This window comes from Pteropus medius, unplaced genomic scaffold (genome assembly GCF_902729225.1).
Source record: "Pteropus medius unplaced genomic scaffold, Ma_sr-lr_union100, whole genome shotgun sequence".
Classification (NCBI taxonomy): Eukaryota; Metazoa; Chordata; class Mammalia; order Chiroptera; family Pteropodidae; genus Pteropus; species Pteropus medius.
Genome location: NW_024350926.1, coordinates 6,666,078 through 6,683,681, shown reverse-complemented (window position 1 = coordinate 6,683,681; position 17,604 = coordinate 6,666,078). Strand labels below are relative to the sequence as shown.

At 38.3% G+C, this 17,604-nt stretch overlaps 1 protein-coding gene and 1 non-coding gene across 11 annotated transcripts in view; both read left to right on the top strand.

The window, feature by feature from the left end:
- STAU2 (staufen double-stranded RNA binding protein 2) overlaps positions 1 to 17,604 on the top strand; it is a 220,086-nt gene that overhangs the window by 11,686 nt on the left and 190,796 nt on the right. For 5 of the 10 annotated variants that reach the window (XM_039841873.1, XM_039841872.1, XM_039841871.1 and 2 more), the window contains one exon: positions 14,630 to 14,792. In XM_039841873.1, the coding sequence (XP_039697807.1) occupies positions 14,630 to 14,792 (163 nt within the window). Of the gene's footprint in view, positions 1 to 3,445; positions 3,526 to 5,434; positions 5,566 to 14,629; positions 14,793 to 17,604 lie in introns of those variants that run through there. The other 5 variants (XM_039841867.1, XM_039841869.1, XM_039841870.1 and 2 more) reach the window with 5 other exon arrangements.
- On the top strand, positions 12,126 to 12,244 carry LOC120585670 (5S ribosomal RNA). The gene has a single exon (XR_005648469.1). It is a non-coding gene; the product is annotated as a 5S ribosomal RNA (ribosomal RNA).

The window sequence follows — 17,604 nt, the reverse complement described above, 5'->3', positions numbered from 1 at the left end:
TTTTTTTAATGTTAAACTAACCTTGCATTCCTGGGATAAAGCCCACGGGGTCATAACATATTACCCTTTTAATATATTGTTGAATTTGATTTGCCATTTGAAATTGAAATTTTGTTTAGTTTTTTTGCATCTGCGTTCATGAGCAGTGGTATTCTATTGCAGCTTGCCATTGTATATGTCTTATGTGAGTCTCCCTGTAGTACGAATACCTAGATGTGGAATTGTCGTTTTAAAGATAGATGTCATTGAAACTCTAATCAGTTTTACCAGATTGCCCACCAAAAGTTTGTATCCAAAGTTACATTTGCATCAGTAGAGTTTGTACCCATTTCCCCACATCCTTGCTAATACTTGTGTGATCATTTTTTTCGTCTTTGTCAGTAAATTATATTTCACTACAATTTAGAATTTAATTTTTTTAAACAGTGTTTTTGAACAGATGTGTTTACTCAAGTTATATTGTGAGTTGATTGTACATACATTTGCCCTTTTTTCTATTGGATTAAAAAATCGATTTATATCATCTTATTTTATGGATGTTAACAGTTTTTCTTTACATGTTGCAAGTACTTCTCCTCCAGTTCGCAGACTTTTTTAGTGTTATTTCTGATGCGTTTTGCTCTACAGAAGTTTTACATTTTCGTGTTGTTAAATCTGTCAGTTTATCCCATTATGGCTTTTAAGTTTCTCTTATGTAGAAGAGCCTCCTATGTTACAGGATTATGACAAATATTTAGCCAGGTTTTCTTGTGCTTTTGTCATATTTTTATATTTTGCATTTTAATACTTCTGGAATTTATTTTTGTGTTTATATGAGACAAAAACTTAAATTTTTTCCCTAATTGATGGGCAATTATAATAGAGCAGTTAGATCCTCGGTTAGTGATTTTGCATGGACAGCCTTAGGTTATAGTCTAGTTTGAAGTCACATGGTTTGTTTTCATTATTGATGTAGACAGGGAGTCACATCCTTCCAAGAGCCCGTGGAAGGTAAATTCCTTTGCTCTTCAGACTGTCTTTCTTTTCATTTTACTTGGGAGTTAGGATGCGTCCCTTCCAATAGCAGGGAATAGGGAAGGGAAAGCCGGCGACGAGACGTGGAAGTTGTGTCCAGGTCGTTTCCCGTACCAGGGTCGGAAGTGGATTTTTCTGTGGAGGGACTTGCTGTGGCAGGTGAGGCTGACGGTGACTTCGCTGGCAACAGCTCTGGCTGCAATTTAACCGCTTTAAAAATGTTGCTATTCTCGATTCTGGCATAGGAAACTTCTGGTGTTTTGGTGGATTTTGGTCACAGTCTTTTACGCTATGCGTTTTTCCTGTGCATTCTGTCGTCTGCTAACGATCTGGCATTTGCCACAGCGTGGCGTGTTTTATTTGCTTCCCCTGCGTGTGTGCCCTGGACAGGACGGGACTGCCACTTCCCTTGCTAACGTGGTGATTCCTACTTTCCTTAACTGCTCCAGTGACCATCTCTTGTAACCTGACTTTTTATCCTCCCTTCACCTCAAGCGTCCCTATAACAGCCTTATTATGGCACTTACCGTATTGTCATTTATGTGTTTGTTTACTGTTCATGTTTTTTTTCCTGGCTGCAAGCTCCTTTTGGGACAGGGAGTTTGCCTGTTGACTGAAAACTGGGAGCTGCGTTATTCTGGTACGGTTTGAAGATTCAAGTTCCAGAGCATGCAGGACGTTTTATAAAGATACAAGAATAGAGTGTATCTCAAAAAATAGAGTGTATCTGTTTTGTTGAGTGAGCAGATACTGTTATTATAAATAGCTATTTTACTAGTGTTAACAAAGTTACAGAGAGTTACATGTAAATACATTTCATACCAACAAATGTAGAATATGAGAGATCTTAACTGTAATTTATATCACAGGTGAGAATTATTCAGTGGAAACAAACTTATGATGTTATGTCCATAGAAAAAATAAATGTTTTATACAGGATATTAAAGAAGTATATTTATGTGAATAAGATGAACTTATTTTAACAGAATATTTTAACTCAGAATATTTTTGCTTAGAAAACCAAGGGAAAAAATTTGATAAAACGATATCACTGTTTTCATATTTGATGATAGTGTTTAAAATCATCATCATAATACATTCTTATCATTGTTAACAGTATCTTGTATCATTTCATTCAACTCATACCATCATTCTGTAATATAAAAACAGTTATTATTTCTATTTTACTATCCAGGAAAGCAAGCTTTAAGTACTTTCTCAAGATCATGTAGCTATCAGCAACTGGCAGAGGTACCTAGAACAAGCTCTTAATCATCGTATGGCATTTGCTCTCTCAAAAGCAAAGTCTTAGATTATGAGATTTCTTATCATTAATTTAATTTACTTCTAAGTAGGTGTCTACCAGTCCAGCCACCAAATTAACTCGAAGCCTATTTCAAAATATCTTCATTGAGAACATTCTTAGGTCTCTTGAAAATACATGCAACAGTGTGTATATGTCTCACTTTTTGTACTGCTGACTTTTCTAAAAAGTTATATAAATTAAGTTTATAGACCTCAATTTTTATAGACTGGTTTGTTTTATAGTTTTGTAGATGCTTTATCAAAATTTGCTTTAATTTTTAAATTATTGCTCTATCACTGAGCTCTGTCAAGTAGTTAATACTAGTAAGATTTCTGATTAGAGCAACAGCTATTTAAAAGTTTAATCATATTGTAAAAGTTTCAACTAAGACCAGTTATTTTGAAATTTACCAACTTTAAACATTTGCATTTTAGCTTTAAAGTTTTATCGAAATGAGCTCTTGCGTGTGTTTTACACACCTTTCACACCAAAACTTCAAGTCACACATTAAAATATTTTATTGGATTCATGTTATTTTTATGAAGCAGAAAGTCAAAATTAATGGAGTATGAGTTTAATGCCATGTTATTAGTCAGCCCTTTCTTTTAGTTTGTTTAAAGCCTAAGCTATTAAAAGTTTTTGCACTATAAAATGGTCACATTATATTTGCATGCGCCTGGTTTGTTTTGCATCTTAGCAGACGAATATGCAGCTTTGCTGAGTTATGAAAATTACATAGTAACACTGCCAGCGCTCTTTCAGCATTATGCGGAATCAGCTGCTTCTTACCAGACTTTAATATTTTCTCATTTTTAACAAATTGTCATTCTTCTTTTGCTTTTTTGATATTCAGGTAGCTGTGTTATCTGTTATGCTTGAGTATTTAATGGTATGGACCAACACTGATTTTATCTGTAGGTCATCTTGTATTTTATATCAAGTGACTGACTTTCTGTTAAAATTTGTAAAATCCTTATTTGAATGATACACAGTGGAATTAGGTAAAACGCAAGTTTCCTCACAATTCTTGGCTTGCTCTTATCTTTTTTATGCTGTTGCAAAAAGTAACGATTACTGGTTTTTGTTTGTTTGTTTTTTGGTTTGCAGGCCGCTTAGAATGGCTTAACCGTAGGACCAGATGTCATCTGTATTGATCCTACAGTTGGTTGCTTAGATTCTCTTTCTTCTTACTTATGCCCTATTAGGTATTTATGTAATAGTTTTCTTATAATTTCTTAATTATACTGATCATGATCAAGTCACTGTACCAAATTATCGGTCCTGTAAAGGCTATTAAAGCATTCAAAGTAGTATTTTCTACATTAATCTTTGCCATAGAAAGTTCATAGATGAAGTACCTAAAACCAGCTATTTCCATTCATTTAACGTATTCTTTGTACATTGTGACTACAGTTTAATTGAGGAGGAAATAATCCGCTTGCATGTATTAACACTGATTAATGGAAGATGAAAGAGAAACTAAAAAGCAATTAAATGTATAAATGAGATGAAGGAAAAACAAAGGATAAAATAATATAGTATTAGGAAAATGTTCTGAAGTGGTAATAATAATTGCAGTAGAATTTAGAATACCAGACGTTTAAAAATCTTAACCTTGTAACGACCTTTGAGTTAAGTAGGGTAGATTTATTTTCCTTATTTTACAGATAAAGACTAGAAGGCTTAGTAAACTTAAGTAAAAATCATTAAGACCTTGCAGGTTTGGGAAGAATTTCTTAAACAAGGCAAAAGAAGCACAGACCATAAAAGAAACGATTGATGAGTACAATACATAAAATAATCAGTAGAAAAAAGGACAGAAGCAATTCCCAGAAGAAACCCAAATGATCAATAATACATGAGAAGGTGATCAACCTCACTAGTAATCTGGGAAAATTAAATAATGGCGGAGAAATGAAAATTAAATCGATAGTGGGGAAATCAGAAAACAGTAGTGGGATACGATCAGTCGAACATCAATCAGGTTGTCAGCAATGGAAACACCCGACCGCACTGCACGTTTTCAAGGAAGAGGAGAAATGGCGAGTCTCGTGCTGCCGGGGAAGGTGATGGGGCAGGGTCAGCCCCGGTGCCGTTTGGCACCGCGGTTCCACTCGTAAGAGCGAAGAACGGGAAACAGCCTCAATGTCTGTGAGTGGGGGAGGGGAGTACGAAAAGGACATGATGTTGCGATGGAGATTATACGGCAGCTAAAAGTGACACGCTGCATGTGTATAAGTTACAACCTCAAACACGTAACGAGAGTAGAGAAAGTCGTGAAAATGATATATTTATTATATTCCTACTTATGTGACTGTAAACCTACACATATCAAGACTGTGTGTTTCTTCGTGGATATACATGCATGCATATAAATGTATTTTAAAATATCCCAGAGGTGTATATTCTCAATTCATATAGTGGTGGTTTCTGGAATAGATAAAGGGACCTTAAGTGGAAGGCAATAATTTTTTTTTTTTTAAAGTAAGAAAAAATGGAAACTGTTCATTTCAGTTCTAGATGCTAAGGACATGGGTATTTGTTAAATTATTCTTCCTTCTACTTCTTTCAAAATTTGTTAAAAAAAAAAAGAGGTTATTGCAAAATAGTAGTTACAAGAGTTACTACTTAAACTTAAGACTTGATTCTCAAATTTAGACCTTTTTAATTTAATATGCTGCCTCAAAATTAAAAAGAAAAGTAAGATCAAATGATAGAAAAGGTAGACAAAATGAGTTTTATAGTAATAAGATTCAGGAGAATTATGTGCTTATGGTACAGTTTTTTGAGAGGGAAGGAAAGGTATAAGTTAAAAATTATTATAATTCTATGTTATTTAAAAATCTTAAGCATGCTTTTAACCATATGTATGTATAGAGAACACCTTAAGTACTTAGGAAAAAAGTTACCTTAATTTATTGTTTAAAATGTGATACAAATTTCTGTTGCATGTAATGGAAGACATTAGATTATTTGAATTTTTATGTAAAATTCATGAAAATAATTTAATCCAAATATACAATCTGACTTCAATCTAAAAATCGTCACAATTAGCTTTTCTTCCATTTTTTAAAGTCAAGAATGACAAAAACTTTACAGCCTTTTTATTTACAGCTTCTCTCCAAGATAAAATGGCAAACCCCAGAGAGAAAACTCCAATGTGTCTGGTAAATGAGTTAGCCCGTTTCAGTAGAGTCCAACCCCAGTATAAACTTCTGAAAGAAAGAGGGCCTGCTCATTCCAAGGTAAGGTTATCAAGAGAGGTGGTGAGACATGCTTATCAAAATCTTTCAGATTTAACATGTGAGGTGTTAATTGTGCTCCGTTTGGGGGGAGGGAACGGCCGATGGCCTGAAGGTTCTGAATATAAAATATAAAAATATTTCGAAGTCTGTAACTAGACAATTCGTAGCTCGTTATGGTTTACGAAGCTCTTTCAGATACACAGTACCTCATGAAAACCTTAACAGAACCACAAGATACGGATTTTCATATCCATTTTGTAAAATAAGAGTGTCAGGCACGGAAAAGTTAAGTGAGGTGCGTGATCATTCATCAGCGCCCGTGCCCACTCGCATATGCACGCTTCGGCTTTCGAGTACAGTGTGCCTTCCAGCAAGTCACAGCAGCTACAAGAAAGGTGGAGACAGAGCAAGAAGAGCCTTGCTCACCTACTGAGACGACTTCTCCATTTCTTAATTCTAAGACCATTTATAAAAATTGTGTAACCAGTACTATTACTGCCCATGCATTCTCCTGTAATGTTCTTTTCAATGAAAAAGCAATTTATATTTATATACAGCCTCATATATACATGTTCACGTATACACATGTTACAAAGAAAAAGGCAGCTAGTGCATTTATGCCTGGGCTCTGTTCCTCTGTTTTTAAAAACTCTCAGTTGTGCACACATTTCTTTAGCACGTTTTTAACTTGGATATTAGAGATTACGATAACGATCATCAGTTTTTATATATAATATAGAAGCAGTTGATTCTCTAAAAATTGTGTATTCTTCGTAGAACAACTAGCTAGTGGATTATTTTCTACCTTCTTCAAAGAAGGAAAATAAGATGAAGTCAAAATATGTTAATTTTGTTTCCTGTTAGAGGCTTTTATGAAGGATTTCTGGGTGACAGTTTAATTTGTGCATAGAGGGTTATGGCCTCGGTCTACCTGTCTAGTCGTGTATCCTGACTCATATTTACTAATTCATACCCATTTCGTTCTCATTTTCTTTCCGCCCTTAATCATGCTGAACTGTTTGCCTTTCTTAAGCATGTTTCATGTTTCTTTTTAAGCCACTCTGCCTTTGCCTGTGTTGTAATGTCTCTCTGTCCTGAAGGTCCCTTTGCTCGTCCTCCTTTTTGAACACTCAGCTCCCATAACACGTCTTCCAGACCTCTGCGACACCTCCCGGATCCCCCCAGCAGGGGCTCGGTGGGACCTTCCAGCGTTCTGGTCGTAGCCATGACCGTGCTACAGCACAGGGATGTGTGCTGGGCATCGCTGTGTGCCAGCCTGAGCTCATTCAGCGGTAATAAATAGTTTCTTTTCTGCATTTGGGGTTTCCTCTTTCCTCTAGTGCATGTCTTTTGTGTCCCGTTGCCTGTCCAATCCGGGGATTCTTCCTGGAGATCACCCTCCCCACCAGCGTTTCGAGTTTCATGTTAATAGACTGACCCCCCTGTCCCTCGTGGGGGTCGTTAACCTCTGGGCGATTTCATCTCATTTCTCACGGCCCACTTTTGCTTTCTCCGACACTCATCCCGCTTTAATCTTTGGTGATTTCACCGTCTAAGCAGGTGGTTGTTCCAGCATGCTTCCCTTTCAGTTTCTCGAGTTATCTGGTCTTCCACTCTCCTTCAGCCCCTCATTCCTGTGTCACAATCCTGACCTCGTCGTTACCAATAGCTGCCGGACCCTCCATGGTTTTAACATCAAGCCTTCCTCTCTGACGCCTCCTAACTTTCTAGTTCATTCCTTCTGCTAGTTTGACTTCAGTATTCCTTCCGATCCATTGATTCTTCCACCTTTTGACTGTTCCTCACTTCCCTCGGTCCAGCTGAGATTCCGGATGCCCTGTGTGTCCCCTCAGTTCTCCTCCTCCCCTGGGAGTACTTGTTTGGCAGATCCGCACCCTAAGTCTGAGTCCCGCCTTCCCTTCTGAGCCGTGGCTGGACAGCCTTTAGAGGCCGCCCTGCAGTCCCGTACTGGATCCCAGCCCGCTCACCCCGCAGGGCCATTCGTCCGGCTTCCCCGCCCGCCCCTCACTCTCCCGTGTGGTCAGCTCTCCCTGCTGCTGGACCAGGTTTGCGTGCTCCCAGTCTCCTCTGGGAAGCAGTGACCTTGTCTTACGTTTATATGCTTTCCTCTATCCTCCAATGAGTCTTACAGGATCTGAACAGCTATTGGCAGTTTTTAATATGTGACTATCAAATACAAAGTAATTATTTTAATGTTCGCCTTGCTCCTTTGTTTTTCTGCTCCTTTTTAATGGAACTCAAGTACTTTATTACACCTCACATTAATGTGAGTTATTGTGACATTGCTGTATCTCCTAGGTACTTAAATACAGTTCTTAATTTTTCTGTGGATTGTTGTTTTGATTTTCTCAAATCTCAGAAGACTGTTATAATGTAGCGTGTAAGGAAGAAAGCCTTGAGTAACAGAGAATGGCATTTTCTTTTTTTTTCCCCTTTATTTCCCTGTTTTGGTGAGTCGCCAGGATACGTGACTAATTGCAACAAGAACTGCAACAGCACGGGCACCCCGAGCACTGCCTTCGGAGTAGATGACCCCGAGTGAGGCAGTGCCACCTGTGGCCTCGGAGCCCGGCAGTCTTTTTTTGTTTTCTTTCCATCCTTGCTAGATTTGCCAGACTCCGTCTTTGCCTTACATTATCCAACTCGTGTGGCCTTGAGCAGCTAATCGGGAGTCTCAGTTTTCTCATCTGTAATGGGAGAAATACAATATCTTTTCTAGTGCGGTATAAGGGAATGACGATTTGTAAATTCTTAGCGATTATGTCGGTGATGGAGGGACCCAGATAATTTGATCATTGCTTGTTAGTAGTATATAGGACTTTAAAAAATCCTTGGTCAAGTATCTACTGAGCATTGACTATGTGACAGGCACTGCTCTGTGCTGGTGCTTCCTGCTCGGCCCTCTTCTGTAATGTCACTCTGTATATTCTGGATAAAAGTTCTTCATTAGATATATACTTGGCAAGTGTTTCCTCCTAGTCTGTGGCTTATCTTTTTTTTTTTTTTAACGTTCTTTTGAAGAGCACTAGTTAATTTTAATGAATTTCGTCTTATCCATTTGTTCTCTTATAGTTTGCACTTTTGGTATCGTATCTAAGAAAGCTTTGCCCCGTGAAAGACCATAAGCTTTTCTTCTGTGTTATCTTCTAGATATTTTATAGTTCTAGGTTTTACATAGGTCTTACATTTAGGTCTAATTGCCATTTCGAGTTAATTTTTTGTATGTGACGTGAGATATGGAACAAGGTTTATCTTTTTCTGCACAGGGATATCTGTTTGTTAAAGAGGTTATTCTTTCTCTGCTGCATTGCCTTTGCCCGTCTGTCACAAATCAGCTGTCCATGTATGACTGTTTATTTCTGGACTCTGTTCCATTCTGTTTCTCTCTTTTCCTGTCTTTATGCAAAATGCTATGCTGTTTTGATTACTGTAGCTTTATACTTCTTGAAATCTGATAGTATTAGCCCTCTAATTTTGTTCCTTTTCAGAATTGTTTTGGCTAGTCTACATCCTTTGCATTTTTATAGGAATTTTAAAGTCAGCTCGTCCATTCTATAGAACACCCTGCTGGGATTTTGAAAAGAACTGCCATGAGTCTATAGCTCAATTTGGGGCAAATTGACATATTAGGAAAATTGAATCTTCCAACCCATCAATAAAGTATATCTCATTTATTTAGATCTTCTTTAATTTCTCTCAAGAAATATTTTATAGTTTTCAGTGAACAGGTATTTTTCCTCTTTAGGTATTTCATATTTTTGATGCTATTGTAAGTGGTATTTTTAAAATTTCACTTTCTAATTGTTTTCATTAATCATTGCTGGTCTATAAAAATACACAGATTTTTATATATTGATCTAGTATCCTATAACCTTGCTAAACTCATATATCAGTTCTAGTAGTTTTTTTCTTTTTTAAAGATTTAGTTGGGTGTCACACACACCATTTTTGAATAAAGACAGTTTTAAATCTCTCTTTACAATCTGAATGTCTCATTATTTATTTTGCCTGAATGCATTGGCTGGAACGTCCAGTGCAATATTGAATAGAAATGGTGAGAGCAGATATCTCTAACTTGTTCTTGATCTTTGAGTGATCATTTTAGTTTTTCCCATTAATTGTGATGTTGGATGTAGTTTTTTTTTGTAGATGCCTTTTAACAGGTTGAGGAAATTCTTCTCTACTTTGTATTTGCTGAGAATTTTTAACCGGAATAGACGTTGATTTTTGTCAAGGTTCTTCTACATTGATTGAGACGATCATTTGTTTTTTCTGTTTTTAATCTTTTGATACTGTGAATAACATTGATTGATTCTCAAATGTAGCAACGACCCTTGCATTCTGGGATAAAAGACGGGTAAAATGTATCATCTCATTTCTTTATTGATGGATTCCATTTGTTAAAATTTTATTAAGGATTTTTATGTTTATCTTTATGGGAGATATTGGTCTGCAGTTTTGTTTTATTTTGGTTTCCTTAGTAGTAGCATCCTCTGATTTTGCTATCCAGGCAATGCTGGCTTCAAGAATTAGTTCGGAAGTGTGTTCCTCCTTCTTCAGTTTTTGGGAGTAGTTTTTGTAAACTGGTATTATTTCTTCCTTAAATATTTGGTAGAATTTATCATTGAAACTGGGCCTGGAGTTTTCTTTGTAGAAAGAGTTTTAGCTATATCTTCATTTTCTTTTAACATATGTAGGGCTATTTGGGTTACGTATTTCTTCTTAAATGAACTTTATAGTAATTTATGTCTTTCGAAGAACTTAAGCTGTTGAGTTTATTGGCATAAAGTTGTTCCCAAATATTCCCTTGTTATCTTTTTTTTAAATTAAAAATTATTGGAGTGATACTGATTAATTAAATCAAATAAGTTTCAAGTGTACAATTCAAGAGTATGTCATATATATTGCATGGCATGTTCACCTCCCAAAGTTAGATTTCCTTCCATCACCAAATATTTTACCCCTTTGACCCCCATCTCCCTCCCCCCTCCCCCCTTTCCCTCTGTTAACCACTAATCCACAGACCGTGTCCATGAGTCTCTGTTGGTCATGTTTTTTGTTGCTTTCAGTTTTACATCCCACATATGAGTGAAATCATATGGTTCTCAACTTTTTCTGTCTGACTTATTTCTATTAGCCTGATTATGTCAAGATCCATCCATATTGCTGCAAATGGCAGTATTTCATCTGTTCCCGTTATTTTTTTTTGAGTCTCGTGCTCTACCGACTGGGCTAGCTGGGCAACTGCCCCTCATTATCTTTTTAATATTTTAAGAATCTGTAGTGACATCACCTCTCTCATTCCTGATATTGGTTATTTGTATCTTCTCTTTTTTTCATGATTCGTCTGGCTAGAGGTTTACCAATTTTATTTTATCTTTGCAGAAAAACAGCTTTTGGTTTTATTGATTTTTTTCTGTATTGGTTTTCTGTTTTCTGTTTTGTTAATGTTTGCTTTTCTCTTTATTACTTCCTTTTTTTTCTGTTTACTTCAGATTTAATTTTCTCTTTCTTTTTTTCAGTTGCTTAAGATGTAAGCTGAAGTTAATTTATTTGAGACCGTAATTCTTTTCTAGTATAGACATTTAGTGCTGGAAATTGGTAAATATTTTCATGAGAAGTTGAGAACTAATGTATATTCTTTTTTTTGGGGTGGAGTGTTCTAAAAATCAATCAGATTATGTTGTTCAAGTGTTGTTCAAGTCTGTATCTTTTGTGATTGTTTGCTCAGTATTACATCAGTTATTAGGAGGGAGTATTAAATCTCTGACTTTAATTGTGGATCATCTGTTTCTCTTTGCAGTTCTGTTAGTGTTTACTTCAGGATTAGTTGCCTAAACATTTAGTCTTGCTGTGTCTTCTTGATTAATTGGTTACTTGGCCCCTTTGCAAGCCTTATGAAATGACCTTTGTTGTCACTGATAATAGTCTTTGCTCCGAAAGCTACTTAGTCTGATATTAATATAGCCATTCTGACTTTTCATAGATTTATGTTAGAATGATATATTTTTTATCCCATTGCTTTTAAACCATATGTGTTTTTATATTTGAAGTGCGTTACTTATAGGCAGCAGTAGTTGGATTTTGCTTCTTTTATCTACTTTGACAATCTTTACCTTTCAAATGAGGTTATTCACACCATTATGTTTTAGTTTTCACAACCATCCTGTGTGTTCTTATTAGCCCCATTTCACTAAAGAAGTAAGAAAACAAAGAATAAATAACTTCCCTAACATCGCTAACGACGAGTGGTGGAGCGACGGCTTAAACCCGTAAATACGTCGTGTGTCCCAGGAATCCTACTCGAAAGTATTAGATTTTTATTGTGGGATTCTTTTTTACCCCTCCAGTTTAATTGAGATATAATTGACATATAATGTCGTATTAGTTTTCGGTGTGCGATGTAGTAGAATTCTTAAGAGGGGTTTCAGAAGAGCTGAGGTTCAACTCGGAAGCATCTCTATTTTGTAGATTATTCGTGGTGATGGCAGTAAGAAGAATAGTCTGAATGGGGAAGTATTATGTTAAGAGAATGATGTGTCTATGGCCACGCCACCCTGAACGTGCCCGATCCCGTCTGATCTCGGAAGCTAAGCAGGGCCGGGCCCGGTTAGTACTTGGATGGGAGACCACCTAGGAAGAGCAGGTGCTGTAGGCATAAAAAATAAGGAATTGTAAGCTGACAAGGTCCTTGCAATCTGTGAGGTCAACCAAAGGTTACCTCGCCTAAAAAAAAAAAAAAAGAATGATGTTAGGATGGTCGTTTAGTAGTTTAGGGGAAGAGATATTGATATTCTTCACTAGACATTGGCAAAGAGTATAAAGAGAGGAGGCCAGATCTGAAAAACTTTTTCGAAGTTGAATCGATAGTTTGATATTTGGATTCAGGAGACATTGGCAAGAGAAGCAGGGGAGACTAGGAGGGCCGGTCAGAAGGTGTCTGGCCTGTGAGTCTTGGCAGATGGTGGCATCTGGAAGATTAGGAGGCAGAGAAGATTGGAGGCAGGAGGTAAATGAAGTATTCTGAATCTGAGTTTATAGGGCCTTAGACTTGGTGGTAACAATAGAAGTTGCAGGGAACAGTTTTGAGATGTTAAATAAGTCTTCGGAAGGTGGGTAAACAAAGAAGCTGCTTCGGGTTTGAACCTGAATCGATAGATGAGTAATGAACAGAACATTCGGGAGTGTGAGCTGATTTGGAGGAAAATTTGTGGCAGGGTTCTTCGTTCAACACTATAATTTGAAAAAAAGAGCTAGTCACCGAAAAGTTGGTTTAAAATTAGGTAAATGTATTAAAGATATGTTTTAGGTATATATTTTAAACAGAATCAGAATAAAAGAAAAATCACTTTTAACAGATACCTACATATTTTGATTTTCAAGGGATTGTAAGTATTTTCCAACTCTAATTTGAAGAATTGAAAACCTACAGGAAAAATGGAAAGAGGAGTACAGTGGATACTCACCTTTCGGATTTACTAATCGTTCATTTATTTGCCACGTTTACTTTATTTCTTGCTCCTTCTACATAGACATATACTTTTCCCTTGAACAATTTGAAAATAAATTGCAACTATCATGACATTTCACCCCTAAATTTTTATTCATCTGATAAGACCAATTTTATTTTTCTGAGAAGACATTCTTCTACATAAGCACAATACTATATCATCACTCAAGAAATTTAATCTTGACCGAATGTATTGTTTAACGGATAGTCCATAGTCAGATTTCCCTAGATCTCTAAATGCCTTTTCTATTTTTTTCGTCCGAGTACAAACCCATTCAAGATCCGTACACTGTACTTTATCATGTGGGTTCATGTCTCTTTAGCACCCTTAAATCTGTAACAGCCCCTGCATTCTTTTGTTTAGTTTTTTCCTTTCGTGACATTGACAGTTTTTGAAGAGTTGTGTCCAGTCATTTTATAGAATGTACCATAATCTAGATCTGTCTGATTGTTTCCCTATGATTAGATTCAGGTTAAACATTTCGGGCCATGAATATTACAACTTCTCACTGGATCACATTAGGTGGTACCTGATGTCGATTTTTGTGGTTATTAATTATGCTAACTTTAATCACTTAGTTATATTTTCTACCCAATCTCCTTTCTGCTAAGAAACATTTATTTCTTTATAATTAATAAGTATTTTTGGGTTAATGCTTTATAATCGTAGAAAGTAGTAAGATATACGTGGAGTAAAATAGTGAGTTGTGTGTGTAACCTTTGACTTGATTCTAAATTTTCAAGGTGTTGGCCTCATGTGGAAATGTGGGGTGAATGGAAGGTTAGACTGGGCAGGGGAAAGGTAGAACTGGGCATGCACAGGTGGAACTTTTGTGACATGCTGGAATGGGGCCGTTTGAAGATTTTTAACCTGATGTCGAGGTCATGCAATTAGATTTGGGTTTTAGAAAGATAGTTTTCACAGCAGTCAGTTGGGAAATTATTATGTCTAAAGTAGAGATGATGAAGGACCGACTCCAATGCAGTGTCAATGATAGAGAAAAGAGAGATTTGAGAAATAGTTAAGAGATTTTAATGGACGGACTTTGGGGGCCGGTTAATTTAAATGTTGGTAATGGAGGATTGCGAGTGTCTTGCTGACATAATAGTTGATAGGATTTCCTGACTCGATCGTGATAAGTATGGCGTTTAAGGAATTAGATTTTGTAAAGTGTGACAGAGAGAGGGCCTTTTGGATTCTCTTACAGTTTCTCTTACTCTCTGTGCTTATTCTACTTTTTGGGGGACTATTCGAGTGACATTAACAATATGATTCTATTTAGAGAAGCAATTTCCTCTTGATTTATTCTAGCCAAAATGGACACGTAGAGCTGCCATTAAGCCTTGGCGTAGAACAGAATCTAGCACGATCTCCTAAAGTTCTTTTACCGGGTAGAGTAAGAGTTTTGTTGAAATGATCAGTAAGGACACCTCAAGCTCTAAAATTTCGATTCTGTGGTGTGTCTATTTTTCTGTTGGACAGCACATTTTACTTCCTGAAAATTTTTAATGTTCGTCTCTGTTTTTTCCAAGATGTTCTCAGTGCAGCTGAGTCTCGGTGAGCAGACATGGGAGGCCGAAGGGAGCAGTATCAAGAAGGCTCAGCAAGCTGTTGCTAGTAAAGCTCTGACAGAATCTACGCTTCCCAGACCAGTTCAGAAACCACCGAAAAGTAATGTCAATAACAACCCAGGTACGGCACAGGCTGGTTCCCTTCCGTTGCGTCATTGTGTTCTGTGTGCCCGTGCTGGTCTCCACATTTTCCTCTGTAGCAGGCCAGTTGTGTAGTCAGCAGGTTTTAATAGCACGGACAGAAAGATAGCTGAATGAAAACTGAAGATGGGAAATGAAGAAGGTAATCGTAATTATTTTAAAAATTGCTTTGGCGGATGCCATCAAGGTGCATTATTGACTTTAAAGGCGGACGAAAAGAAATTTAGATACAAAGAAAAGAAAACAAGATCGAGTTTTTCTCTAAAGATAGAAATGATCAATTTCTCTTTTTAAATATGTAATATTTAATTTAATAACAAAGTTATTTTTTCTAATTTAATAAAAATTATAAAATTAGCCCTAAGCATTTTCTTATTCTGTTTATTGGTGTAGAAATTGTCGATATTCAGTATGGAACATTTGTATGAAATTTATTAAGAAACCCACAAATTACAAAAATCCCACCTCTTTGTACTATAATGCCAAGAAAATGAATGTTCTAATTTTAAGCGCCTAAGAATAATTTTAAAGAGTTGTTCTGATCGCATGCAGTATCAACTCTATGCGTCTCGTGGTCAGGAAGAGGCAGACCTGTATTGGGTATGATATGTGAACGGATAACATCAAATTAACAAAGTTTCATAGGTTTAGTACCAGCCCTACATTCATTTACTCATTTGTTAACTTTTTAATTCAAGTGGTTATCTTCTGACCAATATTGCTTAAGGTATTTTTGTGATGGAGTAAAAAAAAGACATTTTGCCTGCCGACAGTGACTCTATAATCTGTTTAATGTTAGTTCACGTGCTTGTGCTCATAAAGTCAGACACGTCCTGCTCCTGTGGCAGGCATTGGGTAGACACGGTCTTGTCTTGCAAGGACTGCTCTTTCTGGACCATGACTTTCCTGTCACTAGGCCTTGTGCTTCTCTTCAGCTCGTTCCAGAATTTAATTTCTTAAGTAAGCTTAAATAAGCCCAAATATTATTACAATAAAGAAAAAAACCTATTCATTTTGAAACTGCTAAGAGGCTACCAATTTAAGTTTTTAAAAATCTCTTTTGATTACTGGTTGGTCATGAGCACGACACCACTACTTCTGCTTATTAAGGACTTACTTTGACGTATCAAAGAGATATGAAACGTAAGATTTTATATCTCAGTGGTGAAGAGTAAGTACAGCCACTGGTGTTGTGAGTACGCTACATGTGGACCGAAGTAGCGGAGGTGAGATGTGGGCCTGGAGTGGGGTTGGGCCAGTGGGGGAGAGGAAAGGTGTTGAGAGGTGTCGGAGTTGGGATCTGGCCAGTGGGATTGGTGAAGATACTTTGTAGGTGGTGTTTAATTAGGGCAGGTGAGTGAGTGCTGAGCAGTAAGGCAGGAGGTGGTCAGGCTGGGCTGCGATGGGCTTGACCGCCAGCGCCGTCCTGATCAGCGTCGTCCGTTAGGTGTTGTAGGAGCGTAGCTCGTTTATGTCGGTGAGCCTGTGGCAAAACTGGTTTCCTTCGACATTGTGTCACTTAGTGTCTCAGAGCCTGTGACGACGTTAAGCGGGGACTCACTGTAGTTTGGGGGATTAACATTTACGAGCTGGCGGTGATGTGTTTGAACGCATTTTGGGAAGTTCAGCTTGACGTGGAGGTGGAAGGTGGGGAAGACTAACAAGAGGATTGGTTAGGAAGGCACCGTCATAGTTGATGGTGAAGAGAGAAGGAGCTCGAGTCCGTTGAGCGTGCTGTGCCCCTGCTCTGTGGGAATCCTGGAGCGGGACAGGACAGGACAGGTGTTCCTGATCCGGGGGTCGCGGCCTAGCTGGGGAACGGGCTCTCCAGGGCGTGGGGCGCAGCGGGAGCAGTGTGTGCTGAGCCCGGGTCGAGTCCATCGGCAGGAGGTCAACCGCAGAGGAGCCAGAGGAGGAAGCGGGAGGGAGTCCGAAGGGCCAGTGGAGATAGAGCTTGTACCATTGAAAGCTGCAGTGAGCTGAGAGAATGGGTAGTTTTGGGGGTAAACTTTTAAAGGAGAGTTTAATCCTACGTGCTGGCACGTGAACTAATTACAGTGTAGAGCCCTGTGGGCCTTCGCGCTGTGCATGCTTTACCAGCCCCTCGGGCTTACCAGTGCCCAGCAACCCCCGACCCCGTGTGTCTGCAGCCCAGCAATTTCATGACTTACCTGCATACCCCCCATGTTGCCCTTGGCCTTGAGCAAAATACTGCATGCCGTTGCCCCCTCATGTCTTGCTTTGCCCTTTGGCCATGATGCCCCAGCCCATGCCCCCGAGCTCCTGTGCCCCCCATGTGCCCTGCAGCCCCCCGCGTGCCCAGCAGCCCCCCGCGTGCCCGCGGCCCCCCGCGTGCCCATCTAGTGGCTGCACAGCTCCAGAAGAGGCCGCTGCTCTGCTTTCTGTCATCTTGGGTTCGTCGTGCCTGCTCGTTTGGATCGGACACTGTACTCTCTGTGACAACTTGGTTTTCTCACCGTCACGTATGTGAGATTCATGTGTGTCGCGTTTAACCGTATGGTATTTCGTTGCTGTGTAGTATTCCATTGCATGAATGTACCATAACTTACCTAGCCATCATACAGTGTACGGACAGTTGGGTGGTTTCCAGTTTGGGGCTGTTAGAAATAATACCGCTGTGAACGATCTTGTACGTGCGCCTTTCTGCTGCGGATGTACCTGGGACTGGAACTCTGGGGTCGTGGGCTGCGTATGTGTTCACGCTGAAATCAGTGTATATGAATTAAGTCCAGAAGTCGATGAGCATCATGAAAGACAGGTGTCTAAGCCGTCCT